At 49.4% G+C, this 26,303-nt stretch overlaps 8 protein-coding genes across 8 annotated transcripts; 4 read left to right on the top strand and 4 right to left on the bottom strand.

Moving 5' to 3' along the window:
• Positions 1-303: 303 nt before the first annotated feature.
• J7337_008296 (uncharacterized protein) lies at positions 304-7,609 on the bottom strand (the record flags this gene model as incomplete). Its single annotated transcript, XM_044825917.1, has 3 exons — positions 304-765; positions 818-7,099; positions 7,148-7,609. The coding sequence occupies 3 exons, from the start codon at positions 7,607-7,609 to the stop codon at positions 304-306; spliced, it is 7,206 nt and encodes a 2,401-aa protein (XP_044678834.1).
• A 644-nt stretch (positions 7,610-8,253) lies between these two features.
• J7337_008295 (uncharacterized protein) lies at positions 8,254-11,848 on the top strand (the record flags this gene model as incomplete). Its single annotated transcript, XM_044825916.1, has 4 exons — positions 8,254-8,896; positions 8,943-10,616; positions 10,664-11,545; positions 11,637-11,848. 4 exons carry the CDS (start codon positions 8,254-8,256, stop codon positions 11,846-11,848), a joined length of 3,411 nt encoding a protein of 1,136 aa, XP_044678833.1.
• Positions 11,849-13,233: 1,385 nt separating this feature from the next.
• SOD1 (Superoxide dismutase [Cu-Zn]) lies at positions 13,234-14,299 on the top strand (the record flags this gene model as incomplete). Its single annotated transcript, XM_044825915.1, has 5 exons — positions 13,234-13,246; positions 13,618-13,797; positions 13,929-14,080; positions 14,129-14,225; positions 14,277-14,299. The coding sequence occupies 5 exons, from the start codon at positions 13,234-13,236 to the stop codon at positions 14,297-14,299; spliced, it is 465 nt and encodes a 154-aa protein (XP_044678832.1).
• A 1,091-nt stretch (positions 14,300-15,390) lies between these two features.
• On the top strand, positions 15,391-18,051 carry J7337_008293 (uncharacterized protein; the record flags this gene model as incomplete). Its single annotated transcript, XM_044825914.1, has 1 exon — positions 15,391-18,051. The coding sequence occupies one exon, from the start codon at positions 15,391-15,393 to the stop codon at positions 18,049-18,051; it is 2,661 nt and encodes an 886-aa protein (XP_044678831.1).
• A 1,807-nt stretch (positions 18,052-19,858) lies between these two features.
• J7337_008292 (uncharacterized protein) lies at positions 19,859-21,382 on the top strand (the record flags this gene model as incomplete). The annotated part of the gene is made up of 6 exons (XM_044825913.1): positions 19,859-19,897; positions 20,119-20,137; positions 20,194-20,205; positions 20,363-20,646; positions 20,706-21,089; positions 21,149-21,382. 6 exons carry the CDS (start codon positions 19,859-19,861, stop codon positions 21,380-21,382), a joined length of 972 nt encoding a protein of 323 aa, XP_044678830.1.
• Positions 21,383-21,897: 515 nt separating this feature from the next.
• J7337_008291 (uncharacterized protein) lies at positions 21,898-23,148 on the bottom strand (the record flags this gene model as incomplete). The annotated part of the gene is made up of 1 exon (XM_044825912.1): positions 21,898-23,148. One exon carries the CDS (start codon positions 23,146-23,148, stop codon positions 21,898-21,900), a length of 1,251 nt encoding a protein of 416 aa, XP_044678829.1.
• A 1,340-nt stretch (positions 23,149-24,488) lies between these two features.
• On the bottom strand, positions 24,489-24,955 carry J7337_008290 (uncharacterized protein; the record flags this gene model as incomplete). Its single annotated transcript, XM_044825911.1, has 2 exons — positions 24,489-24,862; positions 24,931-24,955. 2 exons carry the CDS (start codon positions 24,953-24,955, stop codon positions 24,489-24,491), a joined length of 399 nt encoding a protein of 132 aa, XP_044678828.1.
• A 380-nt stretch (positions 24,956-25,335) lies between these two features.
• J7337_008289 (uncharacterized protein) lies at positions 25,336-26,184 on the bottom strand (the record flags this gene model as incomplete). Its single annotated transcript, XM_044825910.1, has 1 exon — positions 25,336-26,184. The coding sequence occupies one exon, from the start codon at positions 26,182-26,184 to the stop codon at positions 25,336-25,338; it is 849 nt and encodes a 282-aa protein (XP_044678827.1).
• Between the last annotated feature and the right edge of the window lie 119 nt (positions 26,185-26,303).

Raw genomic sequence — 26,303 nt, 5'->3', positions numbered from 1 at the left:
ACATTGGGCATTCAACCAGTCGTATTGAAATATCATACAGTGAATTTGCCCCAGAAGGAGGGATCCCACATAGTAAACATGCAGCGTAAGCTCTTCATTAATTATACGCAAAGTAAATAATCCCTAAAGCACTAGCGAGCCAAAAACCATCCTAGACACCATCCGCCATCCATCATGCCCGCCTCCCATGCCTTGCAAACCATTACAGTACCCAGACCCTGAACAAATGCTTCAACGCCCCATCAACATGTTTCCAGCTTATGTGTGTATCCTACATTTGCCTCCTTGCTCAACCCCCTACCTTTATAGGAATCCTTTTGTGAAGCTGGGGACCCTACTAAGGCTACTCTTCCTCCTGGGAATATCTACCATGGATGCATCATCTCCTTCGCTGACCCGCCAGGGGCCCATGCGACTCCGGACACTACCCATGACGCTGCCTGACCCCTTGTCGTTGCGGAGGTTCTTCAATCCTGCCAATTCGCGCTCCAGTCGGGCAATTTTCTCTTTTTCTTCTCGGAGTTCACGTTCAGCTCGACGAGCTGACAACTGATTTTGGGACTCCGATGACTGTAGCTCCTCGATGGTCTTCAGAAGCTTCTCGACCTTGTCGCGCATCCTTGAGACATCCTCTGAGAGCTGTGTGTTTTGTTTGTCCTTGCGGTCGATCTGACCTTGCATATCCTTCACGATTCGATCTACATTTCGAACGGAGCGTTGAGATTTGCTACGCTCAGTCTCCTGGTCTTCGAGCTGTGATTCGAGCTGCATCATGTTAGCTTTGATAAAGTTGTTTAGTGTTACAGGAGCAACTTACCTCCTGAATACGTTTGTGCAGGAACTTGACATCCTGGCTGGCGCTCGAGTAGCCCTTGGTCTCCAGATCAACAAGTTTGAGTTGGGCCTCGTTGAGAACTTTTTCCAAAGATGCCTTTTGTTGTTGCAGTTGAATGCTGTTTTCGCGCTCCACCATGACGTCCTTTTGTACCTCCGTTACTAAGGCTTCTGCTCTGCGCATCTTCTCCACGGCAGCAGCCGCAATATCCTCTTGTTGGGCGAGGTGTGACCTTAGTTCCAGAATCTCCTTGTCCATATTGGCGGCATTGCGCAGAGAGGGACTGTCTCCCTTCACAAGGTCCTCGAGCCCGGATTTCGCTTCCTCGAGGCGAGCCTCAACATTTCGCTTCTCCCGGAGAAGATGATCCCGTTCTGCTGTGATCTCGTCCACCGACGAGCGGAGAGTACGGACTTGAGAGAGCAATGTCACAACCTTTCCTTGAGCTTCGTTGTGAGCGTTTACTGCCTCATCACGAGACGAAGCGACATCTGCCAATGTTGACTCTAAGCGAGCCTTCTCCTTAGACCAGGTTGAGCTGTTGAGGACTTCATCATCCCACTTTGACCTCAATTCATCAAGTTCTTCTCGGAGGCGGGCAATCTCTGCTTGTTTGAAGAGCCTCTCCTCACGAGCAAGATCAAGTTCGTTAGTCAATGTAGCGAACTCGGCCTGATACTTCTTACGAGTCTGCTCCATACTCGATTCCTTGTCCTCGATCTCCATGGCTCTCTGGTTACGGTAGTCCTCGAGTTCGTGCTGAAGTCTCTTCTTAGCTTGAGTGGCAGCTGCCAAATCTGTAGAAATATCCTCAACCTTCTCCTCAAGGCGTTGGTTCTGGCGTTGGAGATCCTCAATGCTGGCATCCATCTTCTCACGTTCTGCCATGACCTCCGCATATGTGTCTTCGGCTTCCTTTGCTTGGGATTTGGCAAACTGTTCGGCACGACTAGCTTTGAGAACAGCGATCTCGGCTTGTTCGAGCTTGCTGAAGTATTCGTCTGCGCGGCTCTTGTACATTTCAAGACTTGAAGAAACATCTGCAAACTTCGAGGTTTCTGCATCGAGACGAATCTGAAGATCTGCAAACTCTTGGAGAAGCTGATTTCGATTCTGTGCCTCTTGCTCTCTTGCTAGAGTCATTTCTTGCAGGTCAGACTTGACATCGCGGAGCTCGACTTCGGCTTTGGCGCGATCGTGTCGTAGTCGCTCGAAGTGTCCCTTGATATCGGTCAACTCCGCCACGGCGTCCTTGTGACTATGAACCAAGGCTCGACGATAGTCTTCTTGGCTATTCAGGACCTCCAAAATTTCTTCGTGTGTGCGTGTCTGTACATCCCGTAATGAAAGCTGTCCGGATCGAATTGTGCGCTCCAAAGCAGATACCTTCTTATTAGAGTCATCGAGCATTTCATGAAGACGAGTATTGACCATCTCGAGTTTTTGAATGCGACGCAAAGATGGGCTTTGGTCGTCGTAATTCTCCGGTATAGGCGTGCTTCGGTTGATCTGGCTCTGTAAGTGACGATTTTGCATTTCCTTAAGTTGAAGCTGATTCTGAAGTTCCTCGACTTCGGCTTTCAAATCCATACGGTTGTTGAAGTTGAGTGTGTCGATGGTACGATCGGAACGTGTTGAATCTTGAAGATGGTCGAGATCCTGGAAGCGCCGGGTGGGTGTGGAAGTATTTGAGTAATTGCGAGCATGAAGCTTAGCTGCCCTCTTCTGAGTTGGTGACCCTTGGAAGGGCGCCTCATTCAGCTGGATCTCTTCGAGCTTGGGTCGGCTAGCAGGGTCGTTCCTCGACGCTCGCATTTCACTCAGTTGGTTCTCGGCGTTTGTTCGAGCTGCTGTTTGCACACGAAGGTTTTGCTGAAGCTCCTCAACCTTTCTCACAAGATCAAAGTTCTGAATGAGTATATTTTCATCAGCTCCATCCGACTGAGGGGGGATGGGAACCTCTGGATCAACAGTCCGTAGAACATCAAGCATCTGAGCTCGTAGCTCATTCACTTCCTTGTCTCGTGTATCCACGGATGTTTGTAGGGTACGAATAGTGGTCTGAGCCTGAGTTCGCAATTGCCGCTCTGACTCAATGGTTCTATTTGCTTCAGCCAGCTGCGCTGTGAAGGTAGAAGTCGCCTTTTCAGCATTTCTGCTTGATTTAACTTCACGTGCAACCTCATGACTTAGATCTTCCAGGCTGAGCTGCAATTTCTCCGCTCTTTTCTCAAGTGATGCAATGGCGAGTTGGGAATCACCCAACTGCTTGTTGAGTTTTGTGTTCTGCTCTTCCAGCCGAGCCTTTTCGCGCTGGAGAGATATGATCTGACCTCGAGAAGCTTCACTAGCGCGTGAACTAGAACGAGCAATCTCAAGCCCTTTCTGCTGTAGTTTGTTCAGCAAAGCACGATTGTCATTCTCTGATGCTGTCAGGCGGCTCTTCACAGTGGTCAACTCTCGTTCAAGTCTTTCTTTGGCTTGGTCGTTTTTCAAGCCAAACTCGCCTGATTCGAGGATCAACTTGTTGAGGTCTTCAATCTGGTGGTTTAGCTTGGCGCACTCTCCTTCAAACCATTGAAGCCGTTCCTGTGCTGCATCGAGATCTTTTCGAAGACTGTTCTCGCGGTCCAGGGCTGCCTTAGAAGCTTGTCTCTCGCCAGCGACCTCGGCTTGCATTCTTGCCTCCTCGGCCTGTGTCTTCGCCACTCGAAGGCGGCGAATCTCTTGTCTTGCTTCGTCACGTTCTTTCTCAGCAGTAGTCCGAGCCTCCATTGTTCTCCGTAAGGTATCCTGCTGGGCATATAGTTCCTTCTCGATGATGATTTTTGACTCATTAAGACGATCGAATTCATCCTTCAACTCTTGGTAGCGGTGCTCACCGAGCAGTTGGACGTCATCTCGAGACTGGCGTTCTCGACTCAGATCCATCTGTGTCTTGTACAGCTCATCCTTCAGATCCTTTATTTGTGACTCGAGGACTTGGCGATTCTGATCGGCTTGTGCGTCCTCCGACAGACGTGCTTCCAACAAGTGCTTTGCGTCTTCGGCCTCTCGCTCCAGTTGAGATTGCCGAGACTTCATGGCTACAAGTTCAGCTTGGGCCTCACGGTACTTCTCGGCGTTTTTCTCCTTCTCAGTGGTCAGAGACTTTTTCTGATCCTCAAGAGACTGACGCTCGCTTTCGAAGTTCTTGTTGTCGGTTCGCAGAAGAGCAAGTTCACTCTCCTTTTGTCGAACAAGATCTTCGTAATCAGTCGACGTCTTGGAGAGCTCGTTGAGCTGTCTCTGGATATCTTCGTTCTCATGAGTAAGTTGAGTTTCTCGGAACTTGGTTGACTGAAGCTCTCTTTGAGCTGCGTTGAGTTTAAGCTCCGAATCTTGGTCGAGCTTCACAAGCTTGGTCTCCAAATCTTGAACCTTCCTTTCCTTGACCGATAGTTGACTCTGAAGCATCTTGATTTCATCTTGGAGGGCAAGTTCTTGCTCGCTACGTTCGGCCTGCCTCTGAGTTATGTCGGCCATTGATTGTTCAACTTCGCTGATCTTTGTGCTCAGTCCCTTCTTCTCCTCCTCAAGCTTAGCAATGAGGGTGGCAGCTTGCTCGAGCTGAGAACGATATGTTTCGATATCTCGTTCCGCCCGGTTCTTGGCATTTAGAAGGTCGTCTAGCTCGTCTTCTAGCCTTTCCTGGTCTTCAATTGCTCCTGCAAGCTTCTCCTCGAGCTCCGCTTCTCGAAGCTGAAGCCTCTTGAAAATTTCTTCTTTGTCTAAAGCAAGCGCACGCTCACTCTCAAGAGTTTGCTGGATTCGGACCATTTCGGCGTGACAATTTCGCCGTTCCTCCTCAAGCTTCATACGATTTTGGGACTCCAGTTGCATCCTTTCGTTCAGATCCTTGATCATTGCATCCCTTCGCTTGACTTCTGTGGCTGTACGAGTGGTACCAAGAAGAGGCTTCATCTTCACAATTAGCTGCCACCATGGATTTTCCGCCAAGTCCAGGTAAACGTTGAAGTTTCTTTGGATGATTCTGGTGGCCTCAGTGCGAAATAGCCTCTTATAGGCTGCCCGCCTTTGTATGAACCCTCGAGCGACCGATTGAAATCTGGACATAATTTGGGTGATTAGAGCATCTCGCTGTTCCTCAAGCTCTGCAAGGACACCCGCGCGGAAGAAGACTTTGGTCAAGCCAACCCGGTATAAAGCGCGGTCAAGTCCAAGCTTTTCAAGCATAAGACTGGCCGCGGCCTGTCCTTCGAGATATCCTTTGGGCATATCCTGGCAAAGGACCTCATATCGCTGTCGAAATTCTGCAAAGGGAAGTCTATTGGGGAAACCAGTCCTCGCGATTCTGATACCTTCCAGAACACCATTGCAGCGTAATTGGTCAAGAACAAGGAGATTGTTGAACTGCTTTGGCTTCTTTTTATGGTTGGGGAGGATGCATCGAACAAAATGAGGGTGGGTGGAGTGGAGTTGTGCCATGAGACTGTGAAGATGCTCCTTGTGTTTCTGGGCGACTGTGCGGAAGAGCCCCCGCTTGACTCTGCTTCTTCCAGTGGCATGATCCTCCTCAGATTCAGCACAGTCAGAAAACAGGGAAGCGACGTGCTTGTTCGATGAAGCAGCTAGAAGGCGGGTGATGTTATCATTCAGAGGATCTTTGTTTTTCTCTAGCCATCCTTCTGTAGAGTACTCGACCTCGGCAGCGTAGTGAGTGAGAATGAAACCCTGACCTAGACGCGAGGGTCGATATTTCGTTGATTTCTTGTCCCATAAAGAATTGAGCTTCTCAGTGAATGACTTGTCCGTAGCTTTGGGCATAACGCAATCCTCATCTAGGCAAGAAAAGACACCGATTGGATTCGACAGTTCAATCAAATCAATCGTGGGCTGCAGATCACGACCAAAATCGATGAATTTCCATTCAATCTGCTCACGTGCATATTCTTCTTGTTCCAGGACAAACATGTGATGATTGAAGAATTGCTGCAACTTTTCGTTGGTGTAGTTGATGCATAGCTGCTCAAAGCTATTCTGTTCGAAGATCTCAAAACCGGCGATATCGAGTACTCCGATAAAGTGAGAATCCTCCAGGCCCATGCCAGTGCGATCGAGCTGCCCATTGATTCTGTTGACGAGATCGCCGAAACCGCGTTCATATATGCCCTTTGAAAGAGCGTCTAAGCCAAGTCGAACTTGCTCAGGGGTTTGTACCTTCTCGACCCATTCTCGGCCTGCCTTGACTTTGGGGTGGAGGAGACCTTTCAAGAAGGGCTCTAATGGTACACCAAGAAGCTTACACACTTTTGCGGCTTGCTCTTTTGCATCCGGTGCCAGACGGGCTTGGTCTGCAGTGCGGCTTTCCTTGACAACGGTAATGTTGCCCAGGTGTAGCACAGCGGCCACAGTTCGCAAAATAGACCTCTGCTCTTCATCCGAGAACCCCATCACGTCAAATGCTTCCATGAGGGATTCCCATTCATCATGGTCTGAGACACCCACGATTGTGTCGTGGCCGTCCCTGGTATAATTGAAATCTTCGACGGTAAGACCATCGATCAAGAATTCCCTCTTCAAGCTGGAGCTTGCGCCTTTGAGGAGTTGGTAGAATACGTGGTAATTTCGTTCATGGGGGTTGATATGTACTACTCTGGACTTTTCTAGCAGATACCAGTCGATATATGCGCCACAAATAGCTCCATTTCGAGTAAATTCAATGCGAATGAATTTTCCGAATCGCGAGGAATTGTTGTTGCGGACTGTCTGAGCGTTTCCGAATGCCTCGAGAATTGGGTTTGCTCGAAGAATTTGTTGTGAGAGGTTAGAATGGTGAGGTTTGTTCTTGATTGTCGAGTCTGCCTGAGCAACAGCAGCGAGGTATTGAATGACCTTTTTCGTGTTCTCTGTCTTGCCTGCGCCGGATTCGCCAGTCACTAAAATGCTCTGGTTCTTCCCCTCTTCCACAAGATTGCGGAAGGCTTCATCAGCCATAGCAAAAATATGAGGTTTCGTGTCCTCTCTGTTCCGCCCGCGATACATGTTGATGTATTCATTGCTGTAAATAGGAATCGAGGCGTACGGGTTGACGGTAACAAGGAAAAGGCCTGAGTACGTGTAAATCAAATCGGCCTGGTATCGCATGTGAAGGTTGTGGACAACTGATGCCTCGTTCAAGTGTGTCAACTCGGCCATATCGTTTGCCTTGTCGAACTTGGCAGGGTTCACTTTGTCAACACTCTCAGCATCGACGTCTCTTTGCTGAACAAATGTTAATATACGGAACGTCAATCATCAGCTGATACTTACAGTGCCGTCGTCACATTGCACTAGTAACCGATTCCCATCCATTTCTTCGACGATCCATCCCCGTACGAATGCGGCTTGCGGATCCTTAAGCCAGACGTAGCGCTTCCCGGAGAAGTCGTTTTCGCCTTCGATACCCTTCACTGTATCATGGCGTTTCATCTCCTCAGTCTTGATGAATGACGGTGCAAATGTCGTCGATGTTGGAGTGCCGCTCTTGGAGTCGCTGCGTTGCTGTCTCGGCGCTGAGCCGGAGAAGCCATGAGTTATTGCTGATAATGATCCATTCGACTGTGTCCGGCTGTGTCCTGAAGGTGTAGAGAGCCCAGGAGTTGATGAAGGGGAGGAGAATATGGCTGACTTGGGTCGCAAGTTGGTATTCGTAGCTGGAGAGGCAGAAGTCGTTCTCGCAAAAGGATTACTGCGCCGATGCGCTGTGCCATTGGCGTTGGCATTGAAAGACATCGTGATGAGCCCACATGAACAATTGGTTGTATTGCGGTCGTCTCGGCCAGAGACTCAACTCTGGGTTGTGCGATTACACGAAGTAAACAAATCAGGCAGGGTAGAGAAACAATAGGGAAGCGCAGTTTCTGGTCTTCCAGTTATTAAAAAGTGAAATTATAACAAAGATGTGATCGGGATTCACCCTTTCATGAACATGCCATGAAGGAATGCAATGCAAATGCAAGTATTGGGATAGCACACTTGGGCATGGAACGACATTAACATCATCGATCTATTCAGCGCGTTGCCAGGGACAGCTGACGGGGGTAAACAAAGCTATGTCATGTGATCTAAGCGCCCGGCCCGCGCTAAACCGTACGCGACTAGACGCGGCGCATATTCAGACCAGTCAACGTACGAAAAGAAGAAATCACGGTGTTGACTGTTATGACCCATTACGAACTCTCGATTTCGAACTGCAACTTTCACTGCTCGGGGTTTGCATATTGAGATCACAACGAATAAATTGACCCTTGCCCCGACTTATTCACCCCGAAAAGCTCTAACGCTTAACCATAAGTCTGAATTAGCATCTGATTTTCTCGCCGACGCGATCGGGCACGCCATCTTTGCTTTGCGAAAACTTGGAATTATCATCACAAATGAGCCGGTACGTGTATGGCCATGCGGCTCAGGGCTACCAAACCTCGCAGCCCTACGCGTACTCAGCAAACGAACCATATAATCCTACTTTTTATCACAACGACGCAGCTGCGACTCAACCGACTCACGGCCAGGGAGTTGCGGAAGCGTATGAGTATAATCAGACTGCCATTCCAGGTTTAGGAATGAGATATTCGCAGGACACTGCGAACTGGCAACCAACATTACCTCAGAAAATTCCCGATGTTCAGATAGACTCGACCGGTGCCATGACAACGGGTGTGACCACAAAACCCGATTACAACAACGCATCCAGCCATTCGATAACATACAACTCGTGGTCGACTATGGCAATGGATGTGGATACAATGGAAGACGGTGAGCTCAGCGAAGGCGAACTCGAAGATATATATGAACCCAACGGGATAGATGGTCCCGCTGCCGAAAATAATGGCCCTCAGCCGCCAGGTTCTACAGCTGCCAAGCAACACATGACCGAGAACCTGCGAAACAACCACGATGGCGAGAAACGAGCTTCGAACTCAAAGCAGCCCGGTCGCGAACGTTCCGGCTCGTACTCGCCGTACCTTCTCCCCCGTGAAATAGAATCCAACGGCTCGGAAAACGCCAGGTCAAACACGCGTATGTCTAATTGCTTGGTACTTTGTGGTGATGCTAATTCGACCAGATAACTCAAGCATTGCTAATGGCCTTGCAATGACGGAATCAGGAACAGCCATGAAGACTACAAATGCTAATGGAGGCGAGTACAGCTCAAGCCCAAGGCCTGGCACAAGCCATATAGATGCAATTATCTCGGAATATAAGAAAAGGGCTGGAAAGGCTATTTTACACCTCTGGCCACTCAATGTTCGATATCACAACTATATCGAAGAAGGAATTGATCGGGCACTGCTGGATGACCTTTTTGGGGAAATGGGCCTCGACTTGGAGGCCAATACCGAAATCCAAGGAGAAGCAAAACGCCCGTCGATGGCAAAAGTTGCTGAAGTACCAAGTAATGCCCTTGGTCAAGAGAGTGCTTCAACGGCAACAAGCACGGCCGCCGCTGGGCTTAAGGGCGTGGAGCAGACGAAAGACAAGTCAGAAGAACGGAAAGACCGCATTGCCCGTTTATTGGCTGCCAAAGGCTCCAAAGCAACCGCTGGAGACACTGATATCGTTAAGCCTTCACATCCGATGTCATTATTGCCAAGCAACGCGAAAACAGACAAGACTAAGAGTCAATCGGAGAAGTCGAGGCTGATCCAGCAAAAGATGGAGGCATTAATAAAAGCACGGGAGGCAAACGCGAAGGCGGCACCCAAAGCTCATACACCCTCAGAGCCTCACTTACCTCCGCCAGTAACTGAAACCAGCAGGTCGCAAAGTCTTGCGCGTGCTGATTCTGTGAATATTGATGAGCAAACAGAAGCCAACGCTGACGTTACGGATCCAGCAACTGCACCTTCTATTCCTGGCTTATTCCTGTCGTCAAACGCACCATCTCCTGTTCCTCATCAGCGAAAACGACCTGTTGCAGCGGAGTTGAACGAGAACTCCACGGCCATTTCCCACAAGCGCCCGTTTGGCCAGACTCGAGAGTCTCGTCCATTCCTAATCGATGTGAGCGACGATGAAGACGACGCTGAGATGGAAATTGATTCTCCTGAGTTACGGCCTTCGTCAATACAGCAGCCTATGACGCCCGGTCCAAGAACAGCGTCTTTCCGTGACCATCCAGCTCTGCCAGACAGTGCGTCACATCGTGCTGCATCCAGTCCAAAGACTGCAGGGACTCCCGCCACAAATGCTAATAGCATGTATGATCTGAAGAGTATGAACAAAAAGATTGAGGATATGAAACGAAAAATTGCCGAGGCCGAGGCTCGTAAGAAGGCCAAACAGTCCGGCAATAATTCACCTTTGCCTCAGTCTGGATCGCCTTCAAAAGAGGGTAGCGTCGACATTCCGACCCCGCCAGCACCTGCTGTAAGGCGTGCTCTATCGACAAATGCTGAAATGGCTCAAGGTAGCCCGGCGTCAAGTGTGCACAGTTCTCCACACGCTATTACCAAGTTGCCTAAAGCAAGAGACCAATCAGTGACAGCAAGATCTTCGCTGCGCGCTCGAGTTGCCAGCGAACGCCTGTCTATTGTTGAGGCTCGGCGAAAGGCACAAGCCGAGCAACTCAAGCATCTATACTCCGAAGCCGCTAGACTCGAGAACGAGATTCAGAAGAGCTTGGCTGAAGAAGAGCGGTTGAAGGAAGATGCTGCAGAAAATGAGTTGAACCCGTCAACGCCGAACGAGTCTGAGCTGGAGAATTTCCAGAGGGACGGCTTAGATATGGCGACAAATGGTTAGCATAATTGATTCTGTACGTGTTCTATGCTGATCTTGAATTAGCTCGGAGTGCCTCTCTAGAGACAAACTCGAAAGAAACATTAACTAAACTTGCAGAGAACGAAAAAGCGAAACTCTCTTGCGATGAGGTTGAGCCAGACGCCTCGATGGACGAAGCCTCGAGCATTGAGCCGACTCTTGACAAGGAAATGATAGACGAACCTCCTCAAGGTGAACTGCAAGAGCTTGAGGATCGTAGGACAAAAGAGGCTGCTGTACCCGGTAGCCTCTCTGCATTGGCGACAAGATCTTCCACCACACACGATACAGCTGGCACATATGGCGATCCTGCCATGAATGGAGCTGAAGAGGCCGAAGAAGATGTGGCAATGGAAGAGGACGATACTTCGAGCGAGGAGGAAGATACCGATGACTACGAGCCAACGCATGTCGGCGTTCGTCTACCAGACCCGCAGTCCCCTGTTTCCCGGCATTCTTCGCCCCCTCATGCACCACTCGATCATGGAGTGCTGGAAACAAGTGATACTGACATGCAGGGCATGGCAACAACAACTCCAATCACTCAACCGATCTCACTCGGGGATGGAGATACGGAATCTGAAACGCATCGAGAAGTAGACAAACTTGGTCTGTTCTTGGGTTGCAAAGCTAACTCCTTACAGGCTGAGGTCCAAAAGGCACCGCGAGTTGGTGAGAAAATCGACAAAACCACATTCGTCCCATATGAGACGCCCCTTCAATACTTTAGGGCTTATCGCTTTCATCCTCAGTACAGCGGCTCGGTGGCCGGGGGGTTACGCTCTTTGACCTACAGCAATAAGATCGACGTAGCAAGGGAAGTATGCCCTGATCAGCTTATTGAAGGAGCTTGCCGTAAAGGCAGCGAGTGCCAATTCCAGCATTTCGAAAACATGCAGGTTCCGGGTACGTGCCATCATGATCCACGAACACACAACCATAAACAAGCGAGGGCGCATGCCAGTGGAGGGAACGCTAACATGCCGAGCGGCAATAGATGATCAAATTCTCCTTCAACTTGGTGCTTATGGCAACTGCGAGGCAGATCAACATGATCAGTACGTTGAAGGACTTCGCAAATTGCTTACAGACTTTCGCGAACGCAAGGTGAAGGATTTCGATGCCATCAGCAGCGGTATTATCGAGTATCGCGCGAAGTTTCTCGGCGACAAAACGAAAATTCTACCATTGGGTGCTGTCACCCTTTGAAGATGACTCGAAGTTTGCCCTGTCCTTTTGAGACAATAACACTGGCAATGGTTCTTGTCAGAGTGCTAATTCGACCGCCATTGCACACTCGGTGGATCGATGATACTCAAGACATGACTTTACACAATGAAGCGTAGTGCTTACGCGACTGCGCCATCATGCAGCTCGTTTCGTTCTGAAACTGATATCCGTATTTGACTCTCCAAAAGATCCGTTCAACTTACTAGAAAGTCATGGGTTGCATCTGAGTGCCTCCCAGCATGATTGATATGCTGTGATGGGCAAGATGCAGCTGAAGCGATACAGAAAGATAAGAAAGACCTCGAAAGGAAAACAAAGAGTAACATGCTGTATTTTAAAGAGGAGGTAGACGCGTTATCGGAGTACAATAGGTACAGTCGACAAGAGTAAATGGATTGCATCCGTATGAGATGACCAAAATAGCGGGCTGGGGGGTAATTCATTATTATTTGATAAATTTAATTGATTTCAAACACAATGTCTCCTTCGCTGTTATTTCTTGTGAGATCCTGAGTGCTTATTGTCCAGTAATCTGAAGCAGGTCACCACTGAAGCCTCAATATGATACAATGCAGCAAAAATTGGCCATAATCATGGGTATCAGGATATTCCCTTGTAGAAGCATAATTTAAGACACAATCCGGTCTTGAATGACAGATGACCTAGTAAATTCCATGTACAGTAGTTCTAGTAGACCTTGGACTGGTTTATGTTTGGCACAGTGCCTCTAGGTTAGATTATGGGCTTTCTTGCTCCATGAGGCTAACATATGATATTCTCACAACATTGATTCCACATCATGCAGTGCAATCTCCCTGGTCATGCTCCACTTCAAGTCTTTGTAGTTAGATATCCGCGGCATGGAAGCCAATATAAGGAAATAGAGTAACTCCGAAAATCGGCATTGATGTCTAGGTACTGTAGGAACTGATTCCATCAATGATGTAATGTCACTCGCCAAGCCTATTTGGGACAAGGCAAAATGACGACTGTGTGACGGAGCGGGGTACAGTTCTTAATGTTACTGTAACCCCACCTCAGTATTGCTAAGCTTCCTAAGACGCTGAGATGTCCCGCAGCTTGCAAGAGCTTGGTGAGAATCGCAAGGGATTGGCTAAGAACTCTGCTAGGCAATTCATTGGATTTTGGGTCCAGGAGTGGGGAAGCACAGCGCATGAAGCGGGAAGGTCGAAGCTGGCGACGGGAGAGGTAGAAAGCTCAAAGCTCGGAGGTCGTGCCGCCTCGGACCCCGATGCTTCCTCAAAAACTCCTCTTTGCTCCCCTCTCCACTTGCATCATCGTTCAATCTTCAACTACCTACTTTCTAACCTAAACTCATCCAACAAAAGAACAAAATCATCAAAATGGTCAAGGCTGGTAAGACTTCCTGTCACCAAGCCACCGCTCCCATACAGGGAGGGTGGCTCTTCTTATAGATGGCATCACCCATGCTCCACGGGTGACAGTGAGGGGCTTCGAGCTGGTTTGAGCGAGTTTCCCAGACCTCCTCGTCCAACGAGATGACGAATTTCACACTCAATGCACCTTGATGGACTTTTGTCTACCCCAAGAGGAACATTGAATGATAATCGAAGGTCCCTTGATGGGCTTCAACATGACTCAGCTGTCCTTGCTGTGTCCATCAAGGTTGGAGAACTGCTTCGCTCTCAGCGCCACCACCAGTGGGGAGGATGCCATCATGTATCACAACTATACGCATTCAAGGTGGCTAACACGGTCCTTTGCAGTGAGCGTTCTCCGCGGTGACTCCAAGGTCTCCGGCACTGTCATTTTCGAGCAGGAGTCCGAGTCTGCCCCTACCACCATCACCTGGGACATCACCGGTAACGATCCCAACGCCAAACGAGGATTCCACATCCACACCTTCGGTGATAACACCAACGGATGCACTTCCGCTGGCCCTCACTGTGAGTTTGTTCCTGCATGACGCACCGCCGGTTTGTTCGGTTTTACGGAAGGGCCCGTTCCTGCGAAGATCTCCCGTCACAGATCTTCAGCCTTGCTCCTGTTCACAACACGCTAACACGTTTAATGCCAGTCAACCCTCACAACAAGACCCATGGTGCTCCCTCTGATGAGACTCGTCACGTTGGAGACCTCGGAAACCTGGAGACTGATGGCCAGGGAAATGCTAAGGGCTCTGTCACCGACTCCCTCGTCAAGCTGATTGGTCCCCACAGCATCATCGGCGTAAGACGATTGCTGCCCATGTCCAACATTTCACTGACAATGGTATAGCGAACCGTCGTTATCCACGCCGGCACCGACGACCTCGGCAAGGGCGATAACGAGGAGTCCCTCAAGACTGGCAACGCTGGTCCCCGGCCTGCTTGCGGTACGCTTAACTCAACATCTAGTTTATTTACTAGTGCTAATCTTTTGTCAGGTGTCATCGGAATCTCCAACTAAGGAAACCAATAACATGAAACTTTTATTGCTTGGATCAAGAAGCCGTCAGGTAATGAACAGTATGGCGTGGCACCCACTCCGCCTCCATACAAAGAGAAACAAACGAAAATAGTTAAATACAATCAAGCCAAGCCTTATCAGCTAGTGACTTTCGATGCAGAGTGTCAACTCACATACACCTTTGTTCAAGTTGAGCGACATGCTGATTGAAAATGCCCACATTTTGGGACATATGCCGCCATAATAAGAGGGCTCAAGCTCCGAAGATACTCTGGATACATTGAGGAAAGTCAATGGCTCCATCCTGAAGACAGTATCAGACATACTATACCATCTAGACCATGTACCAGAACACACTATAAGAAGCTTGAATCTGTGACAACTCCGCCTACACGTCCTTGGCATGGTTCCAAAATCTAGAGCTGCTGGGCTCCTAGCCATTTCGGTATAGCTTTACCTAGCTGAAGCTGTCCAAGGAGACAGCTGCCGCTTCCTTTTCTATGGAAGGTAGGTTATGCTGGTACCCCGCGATCATTCACTAGCTGCAGGGACATCCATCCGCCATAAACCCCTGAGTTTGTCCCCACATTCAACCCTTTAGCGGCGAACTTTGCCTTGGGGCCACCTTGCCATAAGGGACCTCACGCGATTGCTACTCCGCATTCAATGCTCAGATGAAGCTCTTTCTTTCTTGTCCTCCCCTCTGCTGACCTTCAAACTTCAATATCTGAGCTCAACTTGTTTTCTCAATAAGGCTCGATCTTCTAAGAAGAAACACAAACTCCCTGTTCCTAGGTACGTGTGAGATATCTTCTTAACCCATAGCATCATTGTCATCTGGCGGTGGCGACGGTCAAGGGAGCTTGAAACTCAATTGAAGCTCTGCTTAGCTTGGCCTTTCATTCAGAAACTTCTTGGATCGTGAGAGCTCCCACGGCAACAATCTCCACCGTCTCTTGTCCCTACGTCTGTTTTCCAGTGTTCTTCCTGTGTCCTGTCAAAATCGCTGTTGCACTTGAATTCTCAGCATTCGACTAACATGAGCTTGAATCAAACAGGTCTTTCCGCTTCGTCCTCCTGTATCCGCCACAATGTCCCAAACCTTCCTCGGCCGTGTCAAGAGCGTGCTTAGTGGCGACACGCTGATATTGACAAGCACCAAGAACCCCAACAGTGAACGCACCCTGTCTCTCGCCTATGTCACGGCCCCTCACTTGAAGCGCGAGGGTGACGAGCCTTTCGCCTTCCAGTCTCGCGAGTATCTTCGAGACCTCGTCGTCGGAAAGCTCGTTCAAGCAACTGTTCTGTACACAATCCCTACTTCCGGCCGAGAATTTGGTACTGCCAAACTTCAGCAGGATGGAACCATGCTGCCTGATGAGCTTGTTAAAGCTGGCTGGCTGAAGGTCCGCGAGGATGCTGGTCGGAAGGAGGAGTCGGACGACGTGCTTGACCGCCTTGAGGCGCTCCGCCAGCTCGAAAATAAGGCCAAGGCTGAGGACAAGGGACTCCACGTCGGGGTTGGTGGTATTATTGAGGTTCAAAATGATCTCGGTGGCCCTGAGTTCTTGAAGGAGTGGAAAGGCAAGACAGTGGATGGTATTGTTGAGCGAGTTCTTAGTGGCGACCGCGTATTAATGCGGCTCTTGCTCTCCGAGAAGAAGCACGTTCAGCCCATGACCCTGATTGCAGGTATCCGAACGCCTGCCACCGAACGCACACTTCCCTCTACTGGTACCACTCAGCCGGCCGAGGAATATGGAAATGAGGCTAGATCATTTGTTGAGTCAAGGTTGCTCCAGCGTCGGATTAAGGTTGAGATCGTTGGTGCTAGCGCCCAAGGGCAGCTTGTTGCCTCTCTTATCCACCCCGTTGGAAACATCGCCGAGTTTCTACTCCAAGAAGGTCTTGCACGATGCAACGACTTCCATTCTATTATGCTGGGTGAAAAAATGGCGGCTCTCCGCGCTGCTGAGAAGCAGGCGCAATCCAAGAAGCTCCGGCTTCACAAATACCATGTTGCCAAAACTGAGAGCGGAAACCAGGACGCAATTGTATCCAAGGTCATTAGTGCCGATACCATTCTCGTAAGAAACAAGGCCGGAACAACAGAGAAGCGCATCAACATCAGCAGTGTCCGAGGGCCTCGCACTACAGAGCCTTCAGAAAGTCCTTTCCGGGAAGAAGCCAAGGAGTTTCTTCGTCAAAAGCTGATTGGGAAGCATGTGAGGATCAGCATTGATGGTAACAAGCCCGCAACAGAAGGATATGAAGCTCGTGAAGTCGCCACTGTCACCGAAAAGAATACCAATATCAACCTTCTCCTGGTTGAGAACGGATGGGCGTCAGTCATCCGACATCGAAAGGATGACACTGACCGAGCCCCTAATTATGATGACCTTCTCGCTGCCCAAGAGAAGGCTAAAGCGGAGAAGAAGGGCATGTGGTCAGGCAAGCCTCAGAAGGCAAAGCAGTACACCGACCTCTCCGAGAACACACAGAAAGCCAAAATCATGCTGGCTACCCTACAACGACAAAAGAAGGTACCTGCTATTGTCGACTTCTGCAAAGCTGGTTCTAGGTTCACTATCTTGATTCCACGAGAGAATGTAAAACTCACAATGGTTCTGGGTGGAATCCGCGCCCCTCGAGCTCCCAGAGCCGATGGCGAAGGTGGTGAGCCTTTCGGCAAGGAGTCCCTCGATCTTGCCAATCGTCGATGTAACCAGCGCGACTGTGAGGTAGATATCCATGACATGGACAAGGTTGGTGGGTTCATCGGTGACCTTTATATCAACCGAGAAAACTTCGCCAAGGTCTTGGTCGAAGAAGGTCTCGCATCTGTTCACGCTTATTCCGCGGAAAAGTCTGGTAACGCTGCTGAGCTATTTACCGCCGAGAAGAAAGCCAAGGAGGCTCGGAAGAACTTATGGCAGGATTGGGATCCCTCACAGGACGAGGAGTACGAGGAAGAGAACAATGCTGAAGTTGCCCCTGAAACCGAAGTCTCTATCGACAAGAAGCCCACCGACTACCGCGATGTCATCATCACTAATGTTGACGCGAACGGTAAACTCAAGATCCAAGAGATTGGCAAGGGAACAGCCGCTCTTGAGAGCTTGATGAGCGAATTCCGAAGATTCCACCTTGATTCCAAAAACAACAACCCTCTTAAGGATGCTCCAAAGACCGGAGAGTACGTCTCAGCCAAATTCTCTGCTGATGGTCAGTGGTACCGAGCCCGTGTGAGGGCCAATGACCGCAGTGCCAAGAAGTCTGAAGTTGTTTATATCGATTACGGCAACAGTGAGAAGATTCCCTGGTCTAATTTACGAGGACTGGATCAACCCAAATTCGGTGCGCAGAAGTTGAAGGCTCAGGCCGTTGATGCCTCTCTGTCATTTGTGCAACTTCCTACCGGTGCCGACTATTTCTCAGATGCTATCGATTTCATCTACGAACTCACTGAGAATAAGCGACTTGTTGCCAACTTCGACTTTGTTGACAACAAGGAGAACCTGAGCTATATCACATTGTATGACACAGGATCCTCAGGAGAACTTCCCGGACCCAATGACTCTATCAACAAGGAAGTTGTTGCCGGTGGGTACGGCATGGTTCCTAAGAAGCTCAAGGCTTGGGAACGTAGTAAGGCGTTTGAGTCTACCCTTAAGTATCTTAAGGAGGTCGAGAGCCAGGCAAAGGACCAGCGGCTGGGTATGTGGGAGTATGGAGATATCACTGAAGACTAAGCAGCCCCCGGCTTCAAGGTTGGCGCTGGTGATGATTATGGAGCAAAGCTCTTGGTTACAAATATGTTACAAATGGATTTGACAGACGAAGCTTCAAGCACGAAAAATAGGGAAGAGAATGGTGTCCTGGGGTGGTCATGGGGTTTGCAGTCACTATCTATGTACTAGTTACAAGCACCAGAAACAAAAGTCTTTACTGGATGCTTCATGAATGGCAGCTTCTGGAAAATTTGGGGGTTCCGACAGGTGAATAACATCAACACAAGCACTTGCTGCGTGATGAGTGAATTCGACGCTAAACAACATTGAGTTTAGCTCATGGCTAAATAAGCATGCTGAGCAATATCAGCCAACCTACGGATACTCCGTAGCCAATGTCAATATTTGTATGTAGTGCCAGAGTTCGATCGATTTTGTTGAATTACTGCGCTTGTTATTGCATATCAGCTGCATCCATTACATACATTGTATTAAATGCTTCCATTTCGATAGCACTCATCAAATCACTCTTCGTAGCACGTGGAGGTGGTGAGTAAAAGGCTGCATGCGCTCGGCGGGGAGAATCCCGATGGTACCGGAACCCTCGTGTGAGTGAGCACTTCGGAAGACTGTAAACCGAAAACATGACGTTACAGTAAACATCAATCACGCCTGGCCCCATAATTCTAATTGCGACTTTCTGCTCAAGTCCGCCGCAACAATGATCTGAGGGCGCGATTTTCGGTGACATGGTGTTCAGAAGGACCAGACACAACAGCGGATAATGCCCAAAAACACTGATACTGAAAATGGCACGGCCCAGTTGCAGGCAAAAGTAAGCGGCTAAATAAGTATGTATGTAGAACTTGCAAACCAGCGTGTTAGCCCCGCTGCTTAACTTCCTTATTACCTTCGTTACCACTGCGCAGTACATCTCCACGGCATTGTTTGTCCATAAGGTGGGTAGGTATGGATGCTGTCGACATCATTGAGGGCCTCGGTGGACTCAGCGAGGTCTCGACGGGCCATTGGAGCAACTGAGCTCCAGGTGGCGGGTGGGGGTCTGATTGCCCGCCTTGTCCGCTTGGAGTGAGGTGAGAGTAGAAACGTTGGGGGGTGAGGGGCGGTAGCGATTACCAACCTACCTTAGACAATCGAAGGATACATCGCTTGCTTTGCCGATAATGTCAGTACATATGTAACTATCTGAAATACCTACCAGTGATGCATAGAATGACTGATATCAATAGGTTCGTAGCCAAAGTACTAAGATATCCATTGTTGATGAAATGTCATGCATGACGAGATACAGTAAAGGCAAAATCAGCACCACAGAGCACACAGCATTCTTATTCAGATTGCATAGGTAGTCTAGAGTTCCCATCGTTCCTGGCTGGCGCGGCTGTAAATTAGAATCTGTAGGTGAAGCAGTTGAGGTGAGAGCCCCGGTCAAGGCACCGACTTACCCAAGCACGATCCAATCCTTAGGTATGACATTGGATACTAAGATACCTTAGGTAGTGGGGCAGTCGACGTAGCTAAGGTAGGTAAGGTAGAGTATGGGCTCAAACATACAGAGGAGGGGTGAAGTCAGAGAGTCCGAGTTGAGAGTGAGGGGCGAAGACGAATAGAAAAGAAAGCGCCAGTCGTCGTGTGTACGTCAGGTCCCTTCCCGACTCTAGGTGGAATCCCCAATCTTTTTTCTTGTTGTACCCTCGCCTTCCTCTTCTTCCTCTTCTTCCATTCTTCCTCTCTCTTCTTTTCTTTCCATCTCACTTTCTCATCTCTTCAACGAAATTACTCTTGATACGAATCAATACCATTCATCATGTCTTCCTCTCTCGAACAGCTTAAGGCCACCGGCACTGTATGTCACCCCACCATTACCCCTCCAACTCGTTTATGAGTGCGAACAAGAGCGAGCATGGCTTCATGTTTGAGCTTGATAAACAACACCTCTGATTAATTGGGCTCGCCAATTCCTCGCTCTTGGTCTTCCTCGGGACCAGATGTTGTTTTTGCCCTTCCGTAACTATGCCTCTCATGAGAAATTGATGACTGACCATTTGTTTGTTTCCACCTCGATAGACTGTTGTGTCGGACTCTGGTAATTACCGCACCTCATGGACTCGATCAAGTACTTTACTAACTTCTTACTCTTAGGCGACTTTGTCTGTTAGTATACACCCCTATCGTTATGCGCCCCGAGCCCACGACTCCTGCTATCCTAGCCAAGAGTTCCAACTTCACCCATATGACATAAGGAGTCATGATCGCCATGATGTGACATGGCATGATATGTAAGAATGAACAGCAGCTGACATCTCAACAGCCATTGGCAAGTACAAGCCTCAGGATGCCACCACCAACCCTTCTCTCATTCTCGCTGCCTCCAAGAAGGCCGAGTACGCCAAGTTGATCGATGTCGCCATTGACTATGCTAAGCAGAAGGGTGGCCCTATCGACCAGCAGGTCGATGATGCTCTCGACCGTCTTCTTGTCGAGTTTGGCAAGGAGATCCTCAAGATCATTCCCGGCAAGGTCTCAACTGAGGTCGATGCTCGATACTCATTCGACACCCAGGCTTCCGTCAACAAGGCCCTTCACCTCATTGAGGTAAGCCACCATAGCCACAGGTTACCACTCTAGAACGAAGTGCTAACGTAAATTTAAAGCTTTACGGTGAACAGGGTATTTCTAAGGATCGCATTCTGATCAAGATCGCCGCCACTTGGGAGGGCATCAAGGCTGCTGAGATTCTCCAGCGCGACCACGGCATTAACACCAACCTCACCCTCATGTTCTCTCTTGTCCAAGCTGTTGGTGCTGCCGAGGCCGGTGCCTACCTCATCTCTCCCTTCGTCGGCCGCATTCTTGACTGGTTCAAGGCTTCTACTAAGAAGGAATACTCCAAGGAGGAGGACCCTGGTGTCCAGTCCGTCAAGACCATCTTCAACTACTACAAGAAGTACGGTTACAACACCATCGTCATGGGCGCCTCATTCCGAAACACTGGCGAGATCACTGAGCTTGCTGGCTGCGACTACTTGACCATCTCTGTATGTCACATCAAATCTGTGTTGCGAATAGGAACCAAGGACGCTAATATTTTTTACAGCCTAACCTGCTTGAGGACCTCCTGAACTCGAATGAGCCCGTTCCCAAGAAGCTTGATGCTTCCCAGGCTGCTTCTCTAGACATCGAGAAGAAGTCTTACATCAATGATGAGGCTCTCTTCCGCTTTGACTTCAATGAGGACCAGATGGCCGTTGAGAAGCTCCGAGAGGGTATCAGCAAGTTCGCTGCTGATGCTGTTACCCTCAAGAGCATCCTCAAGGAGAAGCTCGCCTAAATCTCCTGCATGGTTGATGATTTAAGAGACAATGTTTAAAAAAGTTAAAAGGGACAGTGTTGACGTGGAAATGCAGAAAGCACTGAAGCTGACTGCGAACAACCAACTATAATTTGTTCACGATCTTTGCTGGGGAGTTGTCGTTGCTTATACCACACATCTTCTATAGTTCATATCCATCAAGTATTCCTCAGCTTAAGGCGAAGTCATTTGCTGTAATTTGCCTCGTGAGTGAGGTGCCCATTGAAACAGATAGCGGCTAAATGACGAAAATCGAGGATATGAGCTCAAAGAAAACTAGCAAAATCATCATCCCTCAAACGTCGTGAACCGCAATTTTTTAGTTTACGTGAGAACTCCCGTCTACATATCTTGACAAGAAATGACCCATCATTGTCATTATTATCATGACCCATAACGCCATCTAACTAGAATGCGTGAAACCGCTTGCCCGAGTATTGACTTAAAACCATCATTGTACAGCATGATATCGTATCGTCGAAATTGTGAGGACCTTACCACCATCCCTTTTTGCACATGACCTGATGAGTTGAGTGTTTCCAGCCGCCTTCTTCCTTGGCCTGGATAACCAGGCCAGTTAGAGCGTTACCCTTGACGCAGCCAGAGTCGAGGCCGAAGGTGTACGAGTCCTCTTGATAGCCCATCTTGGCATCGTGGCCGTAGATGACAGAACGGCGGTCGGGTCCTCGTAATTTCCTTTGCTCACTATTCCATAGGTCGGTCCATCGTTCACCTTCGTGGCCATCTATGGGAATCCATACATCGCGATCAGGGTTTGGGCGTTCGGCGGCGGCTTCATCGGTCGACGGTACGGCACCAGCGGAATCGGCTGGAGCGGGCTCAGCACGGGCAGCGTGAGCATGCGGGTCGGTATCCTCCTCTCCCGGAACAAAACTGCGCTGCTGAAACTTTGCCTGCGTGTCCTCCTGCGCCTTTGCTAGCTCCTTTTGTCGCAGTTTCTCGGCCTGCTTTCGTTTCTTTTCAATTTCCTTCTTACGGAATTCTTCGCGTGGGAACCGCAAGGTGCGCATGTTCATGACAGCCCAGGCGTCTTGTTGAGGGAGTGGGACGCCTGGGACGAGGCCGGCGTGCACAAAGTAGAGGGCCATGGATTCGGCAGATATAATGACCGGTAGGTTTTTCAGCCACGTCATTTGCGCCTCGGAAAGACTGCGGGCTGTCTTCAAGTCCGCCTCTTCGCCCCTGTGCTTGGCAGCATCTTTGGTATCGAGGTAGGCGGCGACGCCCTGTTGAGAGCTGAGGCCGCGCCATGCAAGAACGACGCGATCTTCGTGGTTGCCGCGGACCGCGCTGGCTTTGAGCTCCATAAGACGAGCAACTACCTCGGAAGGCTTGGGGCCTTTGTTAATCATATCGCCCACTGCGATAACGTGGTCTGTCTTGGGGTTGAATTCGATCTTCTTGAGTAGCTTCTCGAAGGGGTCAAGCATGCCGTGGATATCGCCAACCACAACCAACCTCCTTCCATTCTTTACTGTAGGGACGTATTCACTGGGTAGATTCCTGATGAGGTCGATACCATCGTAGCGCGGTCTGTTATACATGCCATAAGACATGGGGTTATCGGCTCGAAGAAGTTCGACTTGTGGACGCAAGACTTCGTCCTCGACCTCTACGGGCCCAACTGTTAATGCTGCGAGACGCGAACAGCAATAAAAAATGCTAAATACGAAGAAGAAGGTCGATAGAAGGACGAGTAGACGCCGCTGTGGTGCGGTGATCATGATTGCCATTGTCTGTGGCGGCACGAATGGGAAAGGAGAGATATAGATGCGACGATGCGAACTGAGGATGATAGTGAAGTTATGACGACAACGACAGCGGCGCCAGTTGTAGACCAGACCGCATTACTAAATTTGGCGAGGCGATAGATAAGGTACTTTGATTTGATGTGATGTGATTTGCCTTGACTTGGCCTTGGCACAACTGGACTCGGCGCTGGGCAGGTGAATGAATGAGCGGGTTGAGCTCAGGAGGAAAAGGAAAGGGAGAGATGGCTAATATTGCGACACACAGATGTAACTGAACGTCTCAGGCGGCCGTGGTGAGACCGTTCAAGAAGCGGGAGACAAGGTATGTATGTAGTAAGGTAAAGAAGGTTACCCAATCTACAAGTGGAATGGGGAAATGATAGCAAATAGCACAGACTACCTACGTATTAAACACCGAATGGCCGGTCAAGCCATGGCGAAGCGATTAAACCAAGAAGCCACTAATTTACTGACTCCTACCAACCCAACCACTGCCTCTTTTTCTTCTTCCTTTCCACAAGGACAAGGACATGGCCGTTATGCAACGCGTCTGGCGCTGAGGGTGGATTGTTCAAAGTATGACGCAGGATACACACGAGGATAACTTCCCTCTTGGGCCAGATTCATCATATGAACTATGCATAGTACCTAGGTAGGAGGTAGTCTCGATCAATTCTTGTCACTAATGGGCTTTATTATTTCCTTGTCCAATTGCGTATGCTTTCGGGTTGTGGGGAACATGTCTGTCCCTCCCGACTAAGGTATCATAAATAAATGAGGTGAGGTGAGGTGAGATGCAACCTGGTCCAGGTTGGAAACTTGAAACCTGACACGGGCCATAAACTTTAATTTAGAACGCTAATAAGCATGAATTGACCACTGTTGTCCAAGGCCATTGACGTTGATTGAGTTGGAGGCTGGGTTGGCAATATGACTGGCTAGAAAATACTAAACATATAGTGATTTACCCAGGTGGGGGTTGTAGGATGCATAATACCTACAGTTATTGTACAAATCTTGGTAGTAGAGCAGAACAAATCGTCAGAACGTAAGAATTTCAGCCTTTTTCCCTTCCCTTTCCTTTTCTTTCTGGGTATATCCAAAAGTCTTCGTTCGTCCGTCAATTTCGTTATGCAGAACTGTTTCAGCTCAACCGGTTCAGCTCAGCTTCATCATTGCTTTCTATCATCTTCGGCGTTTTGAGGACCATGGTGGTAGTATCAAATACTACTGGTACGAGTAGATAGTCGTCACCGTACCACGCATATCCCATGTCGAAACAGGCTTGATTCGATCAGGCCACGACCTCCATCTCACTTCTTCTGCTGCTCCATTGCCGCCTGTTCTGCCTTCCACTTCTCGTTCTCGACTTCTCTCCAATCTTGAGGAATGGGCTCGTTTCCGTCTGTCTTCTTGACACCGCCCGCAAATGCCGGGCGTCCGGCGTAGAGTTGGTATCCTTGACCCTCCTCGGCCTGTTCCATCGTGCGGTATGCCACGGGCATGTTGCCCCGAAATCTCTTACGCATGTCCACCATGCCACGCTTGCACTCGCCGAAGCCCTTCTTCAGCTGCCGGCACTTGAGCGGGAGGGTGTTGACGAGGGGCTCGCGGAGGCAGTCGGCGGCGCTGTTGCGCTCAACCATGACACAGTCGGATTCTTGGAGACACTGCGCGAGTGCTTCGCCTGGGAAAGCATCGGGTGTTAGAATGATTGATATGCGGGCTGTATGTCAGGGTCAGTGGATAGCTTACGCAGTTCTTTGCATGAGCTGGGCATCTTGGTTGGGAAGGCTTTGGCAATGGCACCACGGCTCAGATCATGTAACTTTAGGGTCAACCCACGATAAGGCTTCAAAAGGGTCGGTCGTTTTGCGGTCGAGATATGATTGGCTGGCTGTGTACCGGGAATAGAACGGAAGCGCTCCAATTTGTAATAACACGGGCAGCATCATACTACGAATAGGCACCTGTTACAGAGCTCTGTAGAGAGAAGTTACAAGGCATTCTAGGCATTGTAGCTGTTTGTTTACCTTCCATGCTCAAGAGTCAAATACACCGTAGTTCATTCCTATCTCCAAAGCCACTGAGGCATCATAAGCCTGCCCAAATTTGGACTTCACATAGCTCCACTGGTCGTTATGAACTTGCCATAATTACCTATACTCTGCGTCCTCCAAAACCACCTGCAATCCTCACGTCGCTTATATTTGGGATTTGAGCCTCAGGCTCCCTTTCATCGATTGCTTGTTCAATTCTTCCCTTTTCAACTTTCACAGCCGCCCATCTCTGCTCCCTTCCCGACCTGGCTCCTGTATGACCTTCCCAGACGCCCAGCTCATCCAACAACACCTCCACAACCCATACCATCTCGATCTCCTCCCCAGGAAGCTGCCTCACTGCTCCCTCAGAATCCTGCCTTGTCTTTGGGACCTTTGTGCATAGTAAATGCAAGTCCAGTAGCTGCGTAAATATCAGGCCAAAGTTTGGTTTCGTGCGCCGGGCACTGTAGCCGTTTAATGGTGGTGGGTTGAAGATAGATCGTAGTGTTGGATCAACTTGGCTTTGCTTCGCTGGTGACGCTGCGGTTGCGAGTGCTGGGCCCGAGGATACTGCTGATGTCGAGTTCAGTAGAAGGATAAGTGGCTTCGATGATAGATTGCGTGAGAGATCGCGGAGGTGTGAGTTCAAAAGCTGAAGCACGGCATGCGCTGCCGACTTCTCGCGGTGAAAGAAGAGACCTGTCAGAAGGGATGAGAAATGCGTAATGACGATAACGTCTGGGTGCCGTTGCGTCTTGTTACACGGCTTCTCTGCCAGTAGCTGTGAAGCTTGATGGATGGGGGAGAAAGCCTCATCATCGTCATCCTGACTATCCTGGATCTCGTCAAACTGATATGTTGTATCATGTTGTCCCATGTTTGCCGCCACTTGGTCCTGCACCGCACAATCCTTCTCTTCAACCACCTCGCAATCCAGATCTGCCAGTGCCTCCCAGAGACCATCCATGTCGAATACACAAGACAGCATGACTTTTTCAAGACATTGTCTGACTTTAATCCTTATAGTATCCTTCGTGCACCGTTTGGCCTCGAGTTCGCACTTCACCGCGTCTCTCAAGCCGGCCA

Source organism: Fusarium musae, chromosome 6 (assembly GCF_019915245.1).
Source record: "Fusarium musae strain F31 chromosome 6, whole genome shotgun sequence".
NCBI classification, from domain to species: Eukaryota; Fungi; Ascomycota; class Sordariomycetes; order Hypocreales; family Nectriaceae; genus Fusarium; species Fusarium musae.
The sequence above is the reverse complement of the archived record's forward strand: the minus strand, read 5'-3'. Positions and strand labels throughout refer to the sequence as shown.